Genomic DNA, 14,862 nt, shown 5'->3' with positions numbered 1-14,862 from the left:
CCTTGCATATGACGTAAAAATTTGGAATGCCTGAATCTCGATTCTCCAATCTATCATAGAGCAGACATCAAATAAATTATAAAGAAACTAAAGTTTGTCTTGTGCCTTGCACAGGAAAAAACTTAATCAACAATAATGAATAAATTACCTTATTTCTCCATCACAGCCGATCAATAGTTTTTTTTTTTTTTTAAGAACAAGAATTGAAATCTATATTTTAAAAGGAAAACAGCACGAGCCCAAGCAGAGCTAATGTTGACTTTATGAACAGTAACAGCTTTCTACACTTCAATTATAAAGATCTAGGCCTTAATTTTCTCTAGGACATAAATATAGGTCCCACTTCTGGGCCAAATAAAAATTTTAAGAAAGATTAGGAAGCCTAACTAACATTTTACCAAGAAAACTCCAGGGTTCAGTGGGAACCAATTTTTTCACCAGGCATAAGATTTCGCCTGTTCTTGAGAGACAAATTTCTAGAAGCATTAATTTTTTGTTTTCCCTAAGTATCCTTAATTATGTAGAGAGAGAGACAAGACTACACAAATTTAATAAACTTTATTGAAGAATGGTAATTTTAGAAAAAATTGAAAATATGGATGTATTTACTGAGAGGAATTAATTTTAGTCATTTTTCTTAATCTATGTGAGGTTGTTATTTCGTTGTTAATAATGCACAATGACATCGTGCAATCCATATAACTAACCCTACCTAATGGGATAAGGCTTGTTGTTATTGAAGTGTGAAAGTTGCTAAACGTCTCTTATAAAAAGACCAAAGGGAGTATTACAAATTAATTATATCTGCAGAAGGAAACTTCCATTTCTAGGGTGCTTTCAAAGATCCACCTGATACTTCCACGGTTCCACCTGATAGTTGTGACTAGAGAAGAAAGGCAGAGAACATAAAGAAATGATATCTACTAAAACAAACCAATGTTAAGTATTAAGCAATTGACATAACGTTGACAAAGAAATCAAATGATTACCTTGAGGTAACCTTGTAATAGCAATTCCAAGCAGCAAAACTGTAAGGATGTTGCTGAACAATATTTTTAACACAGTCAAAACCGTGCTTAGGATCAGTAGTGTTGTACGCCATTTCTGCCAAAAAAAAAAAAAAAGATAAGTTCGTTTTATGAGCCAGTTACACATTTCTTCTTTAGAACAACAGCGGAAATATCTAAAACTCAAGATTGGGAGACAAACAAGCAGGAAAAAGTTCCTCCTGCATTTTCTGGGCAGGAGAGAAAAGTTTGAATTGAAAAAAAAAATCCAAAAGTATAAAAGTCTGTCAGGTTTCAGGACTCACGAGCTCCAAGAGATCGAAGCTCCTCTTTCTTTTCAGCAGACAGTACATTGTGGGCCAGCCTTAGAGTGAGATTAACAATCTCCAATGCTTCCCAGTACCTTTGCAAGGTCGCCAATGCCTTGCATAACTGTAAATCATATTAATGGATCATATAAAACAAAGGAAATGGGAGTAGTGGGGCCTAAAACTAGAGATAGAAGTGCTGACATCAATAATTATCTGATGATGTTCTTCGTCTTTGAGAAAATTGCACAAAGGACGTTTCTTAGCTTTTGAGAGACATACTGCAGTATACAGGAAAGAAAGTCAGCATAGAGCAATATTCAGTGATATCATCACCTAAACATTTTCTCTTCGAAAGAGAGTTGATATTTAATATGAAAAATTACCCCAGGCTCATCATCTGACTCATCACTTATCCAATCAATTCCAGCAGCCAATGCCTCGGCTTTCCTTTTCTCTTTCAGAATTGCCTTCTCCTGTAGCTTCTTTTTGGCCCTGGAAGCTTTCAGCCTAATTTGATATAACAAGAGACATTCATTTTTAACTAGTAACAATACAGCAAGGGAAAATCCAAGCAAGAAAATCTATAAAAATACCAAATACAAATTTTGCTGATTTTTTTTCTTTTCTTTTCTTTTAACTGGTAGAAAATCATTTAAGATCATTTTGTCATGTGCAAAGAAGACCATTAGAGATGCCAGTAAGGAGTGAGCACATAGTCTTCAGTCCTATGAAAAAAGGTAGAGAGGCATCAAGAATGGTTTTTAGAAAAGAAACGAGAAATACACCTATCCCATTTTCTTTCTAGGTCCATTTCCCATTTCCTTTCTAGAAAACACTTTTATGTGTACCAAATATGCAGTTAAAGAAGTCATTCATCAAGATCTCCTAGTTAATGGCTTATTGGAAGAGTTGGTTTCAGGCAAAGCATAATGGCGTCATGTAATCCATATACCCCAACTCCATTTAAAGTGCAAAGCTTTTGTTGTCGTCGCTGTTTTCTTTTTTCTTTTTGTTCTTTTTTTCTTTTCTTTTTTGTTTTTTGAAGTAATGTGGACAATATTTGTTGTGTATTCTACAACTGACTCATGGAGGGGAATAATAAACATATCAATCAAAAGCGGTATCATTTAATGGGCTATTGGAAGGCACTATTTGCAGATGATTCATATAATCTGGAGTATTATGAAAACTAAGGTAAACTGCCTATTGGATCCAATTCCTTCCTGATTATTTGTCTAATGTATGTCTGCAATGGTAGTGAATTAGTTAACCACCATGGAATGTTTTTTGTTAATAACTAACAGATGATTCTATTGTTAACCAACAACAAATAATTTTAAGCCCCCAATTTATTTATTTGTGGGTTAACCACAGACGGATGGTTTTCATCAACCACTAATACATAGGTCCCACCAACAAAAGTTTTGTTTACCTTTTGCCCTTTTTTTACATTGAACCACCAAAAGTGTTCTTTATTATTTTTTAAGTTTCATCTACGGTATTATGATTGTCTAACAAACACCACATATCATTAGAGGGCATTGAGTCCACTTGTTTTGGGCAAGCAGAACAGGAGAGCAGTGCATCATGCACAGACCAGATGAAGACAGTGGTAACATGGCTTCTTGACACTTGTGCAACTGGCAGTCAAATTGTGGGATTTGGTGAATGTTAGTCTACTGAATAAAAGGGATGCATGTCTCCCTTCTTTATGTCAATGATTGGAAGCTGTTCTGAGCAGCAAGCAACCTCATGAGAAGCTTCTGCCTTCTCATATTGGGCGGTCATATTTTGGCCATAGGCTTAGATATATCACGTAGAATTTTGGCGTTAAGAAGTCTGTTCTGATTCAACTGTATTTTTTGACACACCTCCCGGTCCCCCCCCCCCAAAAAAAAAAACAAAAGAAAAGAAAGGAAGAAAAAATAAGAGTCGTACATGTAAAGGAAACAGTTAACTACAGGAATCATTCAACCAATTTCATAAATCAGGGAGGAAAACAAGGAAATAAATACACAATAAAGATAGCATGATACATGAAAATAAAAAAGGAAATAAATAAGTTAAAAACGAAGCTAAACTACCATGTAATAAACAAGGGATAATTTGTTTAAAAAAATGAAAGAGCTCATAATGGACCCTTAATCACATGATTCCCACAAAATTTCAGCATCCAATACTCACAGATCTGATGGAAGAGCTATTGGCCTGAATCCTCGAAATACATTGTCCGTATCCTGATCATCTAATACTTTAACCCTTTCAACCAGATCTTTTTTGGAGAGCCGCTTTTTTGTCTTTCCCTGTAACAACCAATGATGGCTTATATAAAACTGAAAACAGATCAGAAGCCTATATAGATATAAGTATTGATATAATGATCATTTGAGGGAACCCTATGCAAATATTGCATCTCTGTTAGAAAAACATATCCCTGACACATTTAACCTGAAAAGCACAGAAAAATGGAAGATAAAGCTCCAGTTCATTTTTTTTAAAACCAAAACACAAGCTTGTTCCTAAATTGTTTTAAGATTACTCTACTAACGTGCTTTTCTCTTTTTTAGTGGGGTTACCCACACAGCTTTCAACTTTCAACCACTAGCAAAGTTAAAGGGGGAAAAAAAAAAGATTATGCTACAGAGTGACTGTCAACCACTGAACTCTACGAACCAACGACACAATTTTGACATCTTCCATTTCAGTTAGTCTGTCAACGCTTCAATTTAAAAGCAAGCTCAAGCTGTTGACTCAACATATATGCATGGAAGGTTGTTAACGCATGCATGTTTTACCACCTATGATAGGAAAGAAAGATTCTCAAAATTTAGCCTTCAAAAAATTTTACCGAGTGTTGGAGATTCCCAATGTACAATGATTTACGTATCAGAGGGAATATCGTATCCACAAAATTTCCAAGCATCCCTTTGTCCCAATATATTTTGGAGAGCTTCAATTTAACTTTTTCATTGACCCACCATCTATTTGATTTATCAGAACGTTCTTCACCAGAATCTGCAAGTAAATTTCACATTAGAATCTGCAGGATAAGCCTTTTTTTCTTTTTTTGGTGAACAACCTGAACCAACTAAGATCATGAGGAAGAACAAAATTTTGGAATGTACCAGAGTCCTTTGGAGGGACCAGCACCAAAATTGCTTCATCTATTTTTCCTTCTTCGAGTAGGAGAGAAGACAAAGTTATCCGTGCATCAACATCATCTTCTAGTGTTTCCAGGGCTGAAACAAGAATTTGATTAGCAAATGAATATGATAATATTTTAACTGAATATAATGGGTAGAAAAGAGTTGTCCGTGCAGCAAATAACACAGCAGTTAATACTTAGTATTATGTCCATATTATGGTAGCAAGCGTCAAAGGGATACAATCATTGAATAGCACTGCAGCTTAAGCATAGTTTGCACCCAGCCCACATAAATATAAAAGAAAAAATAAAGTACAATAGATTGGGAAAAAAAAAATACATGCCAAACTAGGGATATTAGGATAGTTAAAGTTACTATGAGTACCTAATAATTTAGTGTTTTGAAGGATAGGAAATATATAACAAGTAGGATAAAGGAAGCAAGTAATGAAAACATTCTATAAAACACGGATTAATAACACTGTGATTGCAGCTCACAAACAGTAGAATAAAGGAACAGGAGGGAAAAAACACTGGCTCACACACATGATCTCACTAACTCAAATGTTTTAATCCAAAAATAGGAAAACACACACATGCAAGCAATAGATACTTGTGTATTGACATTTTGACACACATGTAAGAGCACATGAATCAACTTATTGATTACTTTCTGTCAACCGAATACTGATATTAAGAGAAAAAAGTTTTGAAACTTGAAATAATGTGAAGAATAGCAGAGAAAATACTTTGGGAAGCCATGATAAAGAAAACACAAATACATACACATGAATCTATGGGGAATGCTAACCCTCCACATTAGTTATGTGGAAGTTGATCCAACTTGACCCTCGCTCTTTCACTAAAGGACAATATAATACTTCACTCTATCTACCATTCTATGCATAAAAGCAAAAACAATTAAAAAAGTGAACCTGCCTTTGTAGAAAAATTCAATTGCTCGTAATCTTTCTTTGAAGGACAGAAAACATCTCGCAATTTTCAGATTCAGGAGACCCTGCAAGAAAAATTTGCCATAGGCATCAGATTCTATTAGACTTATATTCAATGATGATATACCGAGAGAACATATCATTAAACTGGATTTAAAAAAATAAAAACTATCATGATTTATGACCACCAAAATGAGCAAAGAAAAACAATTGAAACCATTTTATTAATTTCAAATAATAATTAGCCAATGATACAGCACTACTGCGCCATCATCAATTCTCAAAATAGCACTCATTTCTTTAGAGCACACCCCTCTCAAAACCTGAAAGAAAGAAAGAAAGAAAGAAAGAAAAGAAGAAAAAGTCCAACCCCCACAGCCACAAATAGCCAAGGCATGTGCATAATGAACAAAGTAACTAGGAAAGTATAGAAAGCTTCAGCCAAAAACTAGTCTCTAGCTTAAATGGTGCCACCGTCAGTACTTTTAAAGTAACAAGTTGTAGCTTGCTTTTTACATTCTTCTTCTTTTTTTTTTTGGCAGTATGCTTTTTACATTCTATATCAAAAATTGAGTGGGACGACAAATTGAAATGACAGTCCAAAATTAATTTGTAAAAACAGAATAGTAACAGTCGTAAAAAGTTCAAATGAACAGTTCAATAACATTTTTCTGACTGTCAGTATAATTGGCAATGATTCAATCAAATGCTCATACAAACTATCAGTATCAAAATTCCAAAAAGAAAATGCAAGAGAAATGCAATAAATAGGAACGAGTTACCATACATTTTTACTTCCCCATTTTGCTTCCAGCATCAGATAATAACTCAATGCATAGTTGTAATGCTCAAGAGCCATCAATGAATCTGCAATATCAGTAACCAAGTCAGAATGCTCGGTGGCATTCTCTGGTTTCAAATCATTGAAAAGAACCTGTAAATCACATTGAGAACTTCAATATAAATACAAATGACAAAAAATAAACATAAAATTTGATATACTTCCATCATTTAAAAACTGAAATTAACGACAAATAATTTTTTTTTTAAATAAGATATCAAACCCTGCTTTAAAAAAAAAAGGTTATGAAAGACACCAGCACAAAAGCACAGAAAGTTCCGCATGCAGGAGTACATAGTCAAATAGGACGTTCTTTGTTTAACATAACAGAATAAGGAAGCCAAGATGCAAGAAGTCTTGTATAGAATGTGAAAAATAGCAAAACAAGGAAACTGCAGAAATCCCTCCATGATGTTATCTATCCATATCAACCTACATTAATGATTTTCTAGAGCACTTTAGGAACAAAACACTACATACACTAGCCCACGTGGGAGAATATGTTCTAAAGATTGCCCAGTGAGGGGACTTAACCTGAGTGAAGCCCACTTAATGCTAATATGAAAAAAAGGCAAAAAGAAATTTCTCGATAACAAAGGCAAATCAGCACAACATTACTTGCCAATCCAACAACAACAACAACAACAACAACAACAAACAACAACAAGCCTTTATCCCACTAGGTGGGGTCGGCTACATGGATTGCAAGACGCCATTGTGTTCTACCATTTACCAAGCTTTTAAGAATATTATTAGTTAAGAGATCGCGTTCAATAACTTTCAAGAGTGTTCTCTTAGGCCTTCCTCTACCTCTCTTAATCGGACTCAAAGTTATATGTTCTACTCTTCTCACTAGTGCCTCCCTTAGTCTTCTTTGTACATGCCCAAACCATCTCAACCGATTTTCTACCATTTTTTCCTCAATAGGTGCCACCCTCACTTTTTCGCGTACGTGCTCATTTCGAATTTTATCTTTACGTGTATATCCGCACATCCATCGTAACATTCTCATCTCTGCTACTCCAATTTTATGCTCTTGCTGTCCCGTTAGAGCCCAACATTCACTACTATATAACATTGCCGGTCTGATAGCAATGCGATAAAACTTTCCTTTAAGTTTATTAGGCACCTTACGGTCGCAAATAACTCCTTTAGCTTTTCTTCGATTAAACCACCCAGTTTGAATTCTATGTGAAATATCTCCACTGATTTCGCCATCATTTTCAATAATGGCTCTCAAATATCTAAACTTTTTCACTTGAGCTATAATTTGATCTCCCAATTTCACTTCCAAATTATTGTCAAATAGTCCTTTACCAAATTTACAATATAAATATTCCGTCTTACTTCTACTCAGACGAAAACCTTTCGACTCCAATATCCTCCTCCATAAATCAAGTTTGCAATTAACCTCTTCTCTTGTCTCTGCTATAAGAACTATATCATCCGCGAAGAGCATACATTTCGGAATTTCCCCTTAAATATGTTTCGTCAAAACATTTAAGATCAAGTTGAACAAATAAAGACTCAGAGATGATCCCTGATGTAGTCCAATCTTTATAGGAAAATCCTTTGTTTGACCACTAGGCGTTCTTATACTAGTTTTTACCCCCTCATACATATCTTGTATGGCTTTAATATAAGCAATCCATACTCCCTTTTTTCTAACGCTTTCCAAAGCACTTCTCTTGATATACGGTCATAAGCTTTTTCCAAATCAATAAAAACCATATGTAGATCTTTATCTTTACAACGATACTTTTCCATTAATCCCCTTAGTAAATAAATCGCCTCTATAGTTGATCTACCTGGCATAAAACCAAACTGATTCTCAGAAATACTTGTCTCCAATCTCAACCTGTGCTTAATTACTTTCTCCCACAATTTCATTGTGTGGCTCATGAGTTTAATCCCTCTATAGTTAGTACAATTCTGAATATCTCCTTTATTTTTATAAATAAGAATTAATGTACTTCTCCTCCACTCATCAGGCATTTTTTTGGACCGTAAAATCACATTAAATAATTTAGTTAACCATCTCACCCCTTCTTCACCTAAACATTTCCACGCTTCAATAGATATACAATCAGATCCGTTGGCTCTACCATTTGCCATTTTCTTAAGAGCTTCCTTTACCTCCTTATCACGTATTATTCGATAAAATGACAAATTTTGTTCTCCTTCACCAGTTACTAAATCCTCCAAGTTACTAGATGAACCCTCTCCATCATTGAAAAGTTTAGAAAAATAAGTCTCCCATCTATTTTTAATTTCATCATCTGTAACTAAAGTTCTTCCCTCTTCATCCTTAATACACCTTACCTGTTCTAGATCTCTTAATTTTCTTTCCCTACTCTTGGCAATCTTATAAATATTTCGCTCTCATTCCTTTGTCTCAAGGCTCTTATAAAATTCTTTAAAAGCTTTAGAACAAGCTTCATCCACAGCTCTCTTAGTTTCCTTCTTAGCCATATGGTACCTCTCCCAATTTTTCTCATTGTTACACAAATATATGGCTTTAAAACAGTTCTTCTTATACTTGATTTTGTCTTGTACACTATTATTCCACCACCAAGACTCCTTATCTCTCGGACCAGAACCTTTTGATTCTCCCAAAACTACTTTTGCAACCTCCCGTATCTTTTTAGCCATATCCTCCCACATGATGTTAGCATTTTCCTGAAATTCCCAAATTCCTTTATCCAAAAGATTTTGCTTGAAAATATCTTGCTTTTCACCTTTTAATTGCCACCACCTAATTCTTGGTGCTACTACTTGTCGACGTTTTTGGATTTTACTCATAATACACACATCAAGGACTAGGACCCTATGTTGTGTCGTTACAGCATCTCCGGGGATCACTTTGCAATTTTTACAAAGTCTTCTATCTATGTTCCTAACCAAAAGAAAATCAATCTGTGACCTTGAGGCTCCACTTTTGTAAGTGATGAGATGCTCATCTCTCTTCTTGAAACAAGTGTTGGCAATCTTAAAATCATACGCCAATGAGAAATCAAAAAGAATTTGTCCTTCATTGTTTAGCTCTCTAAAACCAAAACCACCATGCACCCTCGCATACTAACCAGCTTCCCTCCCAACATGCCTATTAAAGTCTCATCCAATAAAAATCTTTTCACTCTGTGGTATGTGTCGAATCAACCCCTCCAGATCCTCCCAAAATAATTCCTTAAGACTGGCTTCTGTCCCGACTTGCGGCGCATAAGCGCTAACAATATTAACAGTCTCACGTCCAATTATCATTTTTAAGGAAATAATTCTGTCTCCAATTCTGCTAACTTCTACAACGTTCTTCTTCCACTCCTTATCTATAATGATGCCTACTCCATTGCGTGCACTTACTTTTCCTGTATACAAAAGTTTAAAACCTTGAATATCCTTAGCTTCTTCTCCACGCCATTTTGTTTCTTACAGGCAAAGGATATTGATTTTCCTTTGAATCATAACCCCTACAACCTTTACAGATTTACAATTCAATGTCCCAACATTCCAAGTACCAAATTTAATTTTGCTCTCATAGACTAACTTCTTTAGCCGCGTGCGTCCAGAATGACGCAATAGCCCTTGCTCATTTAACACAACATCCGGGCGCCGATGCAGCGGCTCTAACTCACTTATCACTGTACTCGAGCCATGCAGCACGTTACTTACGGGCAACAACCTAGCATTAACATTATAACGTCTATTGTCCATATTCATGATAGATTCAACAAAGTTTTACTTGCCAATCCAATCTATTTAAAATTAAACATGTACGCTTCCCTTGAAAAAGTGACAAGCTAAGCACCATAGGGAGGACAAATTAGCAATCCTGTCCCACTTCTCATGTTGGTGCTTGTACAATAGTCAATTGTTAATCCAACCTTACAGCCTTATCGTGCTGCAGAAATAGATGGCACATGACTAGGATACAGAGTGAACAGTACTAAGCCAGGCCTAATAATCAAGCCCATATCACATATACACTAGCAATTGAAAACAAATTATATAAAGGCACAAGATGGCAGTAAAGCATTCGTATAATAGTATCCAGTTGAAAATATAGCAATATACTACAAGGGAAATGCGTAAATATAGAGGAGGTGGATTTGTTTGAGCTAGCTTCTCAACATCATTTGAATATCAGTAAGCTGTAAACAACCTCAGATTGAACAAGCCTGTACAGTTAAAATGAACAGTACTTGAGAACATACAAAGTCAACTGAATTATGTATCTTCCACTGAGCAAGTGACACACCTGAGCCATCTGCATATTTCCATGATGAATATGACAGATTCCTGCTTTAATTTTCCAATTCAACGGCAATTCCTTTCCTGAATAATGTACAGCTTGAGCATGCTCAATATGCTGAAGAGCTTTGTCGTATGCCTTAGTCTCCATGTATATGGAAGCTAGCAGATCAACAACACTTTCATTGGTTTCGGCCTGTTGACCCTTAAGATAGTCTTCAAGAATGTGGATTGAACATTCTGCTTGACCACATTTTTGGTAGAGCTGAAATAGAAAGCAACATATACTTGCATCAATAACAACAGTCAACCCCATGAATTTTAATTGGATATAGGTTATATGAACAGTTGCTCAATAATATTACCAAATTGTGACCTCAAAAGAGTGGCTGTTTGAAAGGAACAACTAAATAAGAACTTATGGCAGAAATTAGACGAGAAACAAAAACATCTAGTAGACATGAGAGACCAATGACATATTTCTAGCTGTGTATTTCTTCAGGTTTATGTTTTCTTCATAGTGGCCCCCCGAGAGATCCCCACTATTACAAAAGTCAACTAGCTCATTTGGTTTTGTCCTTGAGGATATGTTTTTCATTTTGCTAAAATAGTTGATAGTATTTAAAACTAATCACAACTTGTAAATAGCTAAGTAAAGATGATACAACAAATTAAGAACTCCAATAATTAGATGTTTGTCTACTGTCATTTTTTTTTTTTTTTTGTGATTGGAAAATCTCACTCATTCTACTACTGCAAACTCCTATAACACTAATCAAGTCAGTGTCATCATTTAAATTTGTTGTTTATCATCATCAAGTACAAGCTTCATTGCATCAGGTTTCAGATCATATTCCAACAGGGATCTTCCTAAACCCTAATTTGAGGCACCGTGCCATAATTATCCCAAAAAACTCTCTGAATACCTAGCCCCTTACAGAAGGGTACATCAAGGCCACAAGTCCTGCCAGCATGCAAATGAATCACATAGCATCAGAAAAAGACATGTTAAATTTTTGGTACAAAATTGTTAAAAAGGAAAAAATTGATATTTAACACAAAATCTACAGAAAAGAGCATTGCCGCATAGTCAAGTGGAACATGGATCCTTAAAAACAGAGAAAGAGGAATACCTTAGCTGCAGTTTTTAGTGCATCAATATTCTCAGGAAAGAGTTGATAAACTTGAAGATATGTCTCAGCAGCTTTTTGATAATCTTTGAGCTCAACATAGAGAGATGCACGATGAATTCTAAGAGTAGTGTCCTTGGGATCAGCAGTTATTGCTTTTGAAAGACAATAACTGGCCTGGCCAATGTCACCTTGCTCTCTGCAATTGAAATGTTCTCAATCCCGACAAGTAATACTATTTTTTATTTAAAAGCCATTAGATATTGGAATGCATGTACGAATTCAATTAAAGTAGAAACAACAACAAATCACAATATATAAACATTGCAAAGATGTATTCGCAAATAAAAAAAAAAGAGAAAAATTAATGTGAGACATATTATATATTCATATCATTGCACACCTCACTTGAGCTAATTTAAGCCTCTTTCACAATTGCAGACAGTGGGAATGTAATCACATAGAGTTGAGTATGTTCAGAAAGATCAAAGTACACAAAGAATGATGAGGAAAAAATGTGGAGCTCTCTTACATGGACCAAGTAAAAAGCATTTTCCAGAGTGATGCATCTTTGGGGGTCAAAAGAGCCGCAATCATGTAGAAATTCATAGCTTTTTTATAATCCTTAAGTGAACTATAGATAAGTCCAAGTGTGTGATATGAATCAGGCAAATTTGGTGCCAGCCTGATAACTTCATGCAATATAGAAATAGCCTGCATAAAGTCAGCAGAGTGAATATATATATATGGACTGCTCTGTCATGGAAAGAATCTACAATTTACAACAAGCTTAACCAGAATATAGTACCTCTTCATAACATTCGCGTGCATAGTGAAGGGTGGCATCACCCAGCATTCGTGTTAGCTGAGGATCAAGTTTATTCTTTGATCCTTTTCGCCTACCTCTTTTCTTGGGTTGCATCTAGAAAATAGGTAGAGGAATAAATGGTGTCACAAGCTGAGATGTTTCAGTTCAAATTTTTTTATCTAGAATCTACAACAAACATCAAAAGAAATCACAGCAGAAATAAACTGCATTAAACTACTAATAGCATGGATCACTAGTTAGTTGCAAATGCATAACTGAAAATTCTTGCTCGTTGAGCCAGTCATCAACATCCTTTCTAGGGCATTAAAAGATACATTGTGCCAGTTTTTTTAATAAAAATTTCGTTTTCTAACTTGCATGCTCTTAGTTGCACCCTCAACCTAAGATTTTTCAAAGCAAGATACTAATGTTCATAGGCTAAGAAAACGCATAGCAACTCTTCACCAGGATGCAGGGGATAACTTTGGCTCTAATGTCCAACTATAGCTTTTTTTTTTTTTAATGCTCTTTGCATGTGTAAGCAAATTATACTGCACAATCTGGACAGCACAGTGTTTCAAGAATTTATGATCAATTCTCTATTCAGAGTTACAAAAGGTTTTCCCTAACATATTCTCATGTAGAGATGTATTGTCACAGAATGTAGTCGCTCTATTGTAATGCTGCATGAGCATGCCTAATCACATGTACATTGTACCTTTCTAGACTTCCTGCGAACACCAAAATTCAGTGCCTCCATTATCTCCTCCATACTAGCCCCTGAAATATCCTCTTCCCTCACCTTCTTGAAAGAAGGCCCATCACTGCTTTTAGAGACATTAACAAATACACGTCATACTTCTAATGAAATACCTATTTGCATCCCAACTCTTTGACTTAATGAAATTCTTCTTTTTCTTTTTCTTTTAAAAAAAAGACACCAAAAGTTAATGAAATTCTTCTAACGAAATACTTATTTCATTCGTTATTCATTTTTGAAATTAGCAGAATAACACATGGTCAAATTAAATCTACTTCAAGCATAAAGCACAGAATAATAGCACAATGAGGAGAAGGTACAATTAAAAACACAGTAAGCTGGGCTCACAATTATGAAGATGAAGTTGAAAGACAGTTGATTGAACAATTTGGGCAATGGCATCAAACACACGAACAGGACCCATGCTATGTTCTAATCTGGATGAATTGGACAGCTGTAAAAGCAGAAGGATGAAATGACAGATAGGAATCTTAATATCTAATGATATCAGAAAAGAACATTAAAAATCAGAATTCCTTTTAAGAAGCTTAAATTATCACCTTTGCTTTCTAAAGTAAACGCTGGCATTTCTCTAAGACACTATTTAGGGTCCTAAAGTAATAAATCATTTTTACAACATTATCAGACTAACTCAAGAAAATTTGATTTTTAAGATATTTTGTAGCGTTATTGAATTGTATTATAGAGTCTTTAGGTTCCTATAAATCATTCTCACAAAAGAGAATTGCTTAGGCAAAGAAGAAGAAGAAGAAGAAGGAGTGATGAATGAATAGAAGTTGAATTACTGGTGCAAGTCTTCAACTGCTTTTCGCTTTTTATCAGCAAGGGCTTCATTCTCAAGGCGCTCCAATTGCTGATAACTCTGGACCTCAGAATCATTATTCTCCACAAAATCCAAAGGATTGATCCCATCTTCGAACCTGAAAGTATATTCCCCCTCGTCTTCGACGTATTCTTCTTCACCTGCATCCATGTCTTCTCCATCCTCCTCTTCTGGCACATCTTCAACTCCGTCTTGCTCTTGCTCTTCCGCAGCGTTCACCCCCTTGTCCCCATTGAGCTCAACGAAGCTGTTTCTTGATCCCGCGTCAACTTTAGCGACGGCGCCGCTTCCCTCTCCCTCCATCGCCGATAAGTTTCTCCGGCTGAGTTAGTGAATGTCCGTTGGAACGTTTTTGGCTTGCGGGACAAATCCCGTGGAAAAAAGTAGTCAAAAACTAAAATTTACGTTATTTAAATTAAATTTTAAAAAATAATTACCTACTTAAATTTAAAATTTTAAAAAATAATTATAAGCATAATTTTTTTTGGTAATGATACAAACATGAATTTTAATTCAGCTGTTTTTTGGCCAGACAAAAATAAAATGTATGAAAATTCCATCGTAGTTTGTTGGAGGAGAATAGACTAGATATATTAAAACTCAATTATTTTTTTAAAAATTGAATGACAATAATTTTGATTTATTAAGGCCTTTCAATAAAATGAAACAAATTCATTTATGTTAATATTATTAGTGAGAGGATGATAGATGTATATGAAAATTGTAAATTTGAAGAAAATAATTATCTTTCTAAAATAAAAAAATTAATTATTTGGTCTTAATAATTTTAATTCAGTTGTAACTCAATCTTTAAA

General features: G+C 35.0%; 1 protein-coding gene across 1 annotated transcript; it reads right to left on the bottom strand.

Annotated features, from left to right (window-relative positions):
- Positions 1 to 6: 6 nt before the first annotated feature.
- Positions 7 to 14,403, bottom strand: LOC129299982 (uncharacterized; the record flags this gene model as incomplete). The annotated part of the gene is given in 17 exon segments (XM_054938498.1): positions 7 to 34; positions 37 to 50; positions 990 to 1,104; positions 1,313 to 1,439; positions 1,520 to 1,576; positions 1,702 to 1,825; positions 3,503 to 3,621; positions 4,167 to 4,333; positions 4,444 to 4,557; positions 5,403 to 5,481; positions 6,204 to 6,350; positions 10,513 to 10,770; positions 11,639 to 11,834; positions 12,168 to 12,349; positions 12,444 to 12,557; positions 13,162 to 13,267; positions 14,010 to 14,403. Coding segments are annotated over 17 exon segments (2,288 nt in total), but the record flags the coding sequence as incomplete, so codon positions are not given.
- Between the last annotated feature and the right edge of the window lie 459 nt (positions 14,404 to 14,862).

The sequence above is a fragment of the Prosopis cineraria genome, unplaced genomic scaffold (assembly GCF_029017545.1).
Source record: "Prosopis cineraria cultivar Desert tree isolate PC_DT_omini unplaced genomic scaffold, ASM2901754v1 PC1375, whole genome shotgun sequence".
Lineage (NCBI taxonomy): Eukaryota > Viridiplantae > Streptophyta > Magnoliopsida > Fabales > Fabaceae > Prosopis > Prosopis cineraria.
Note: the sequence above shows the minus strand (reverse complement) of the source record. Positions and strands in the feature narration are given on the sequence as shown.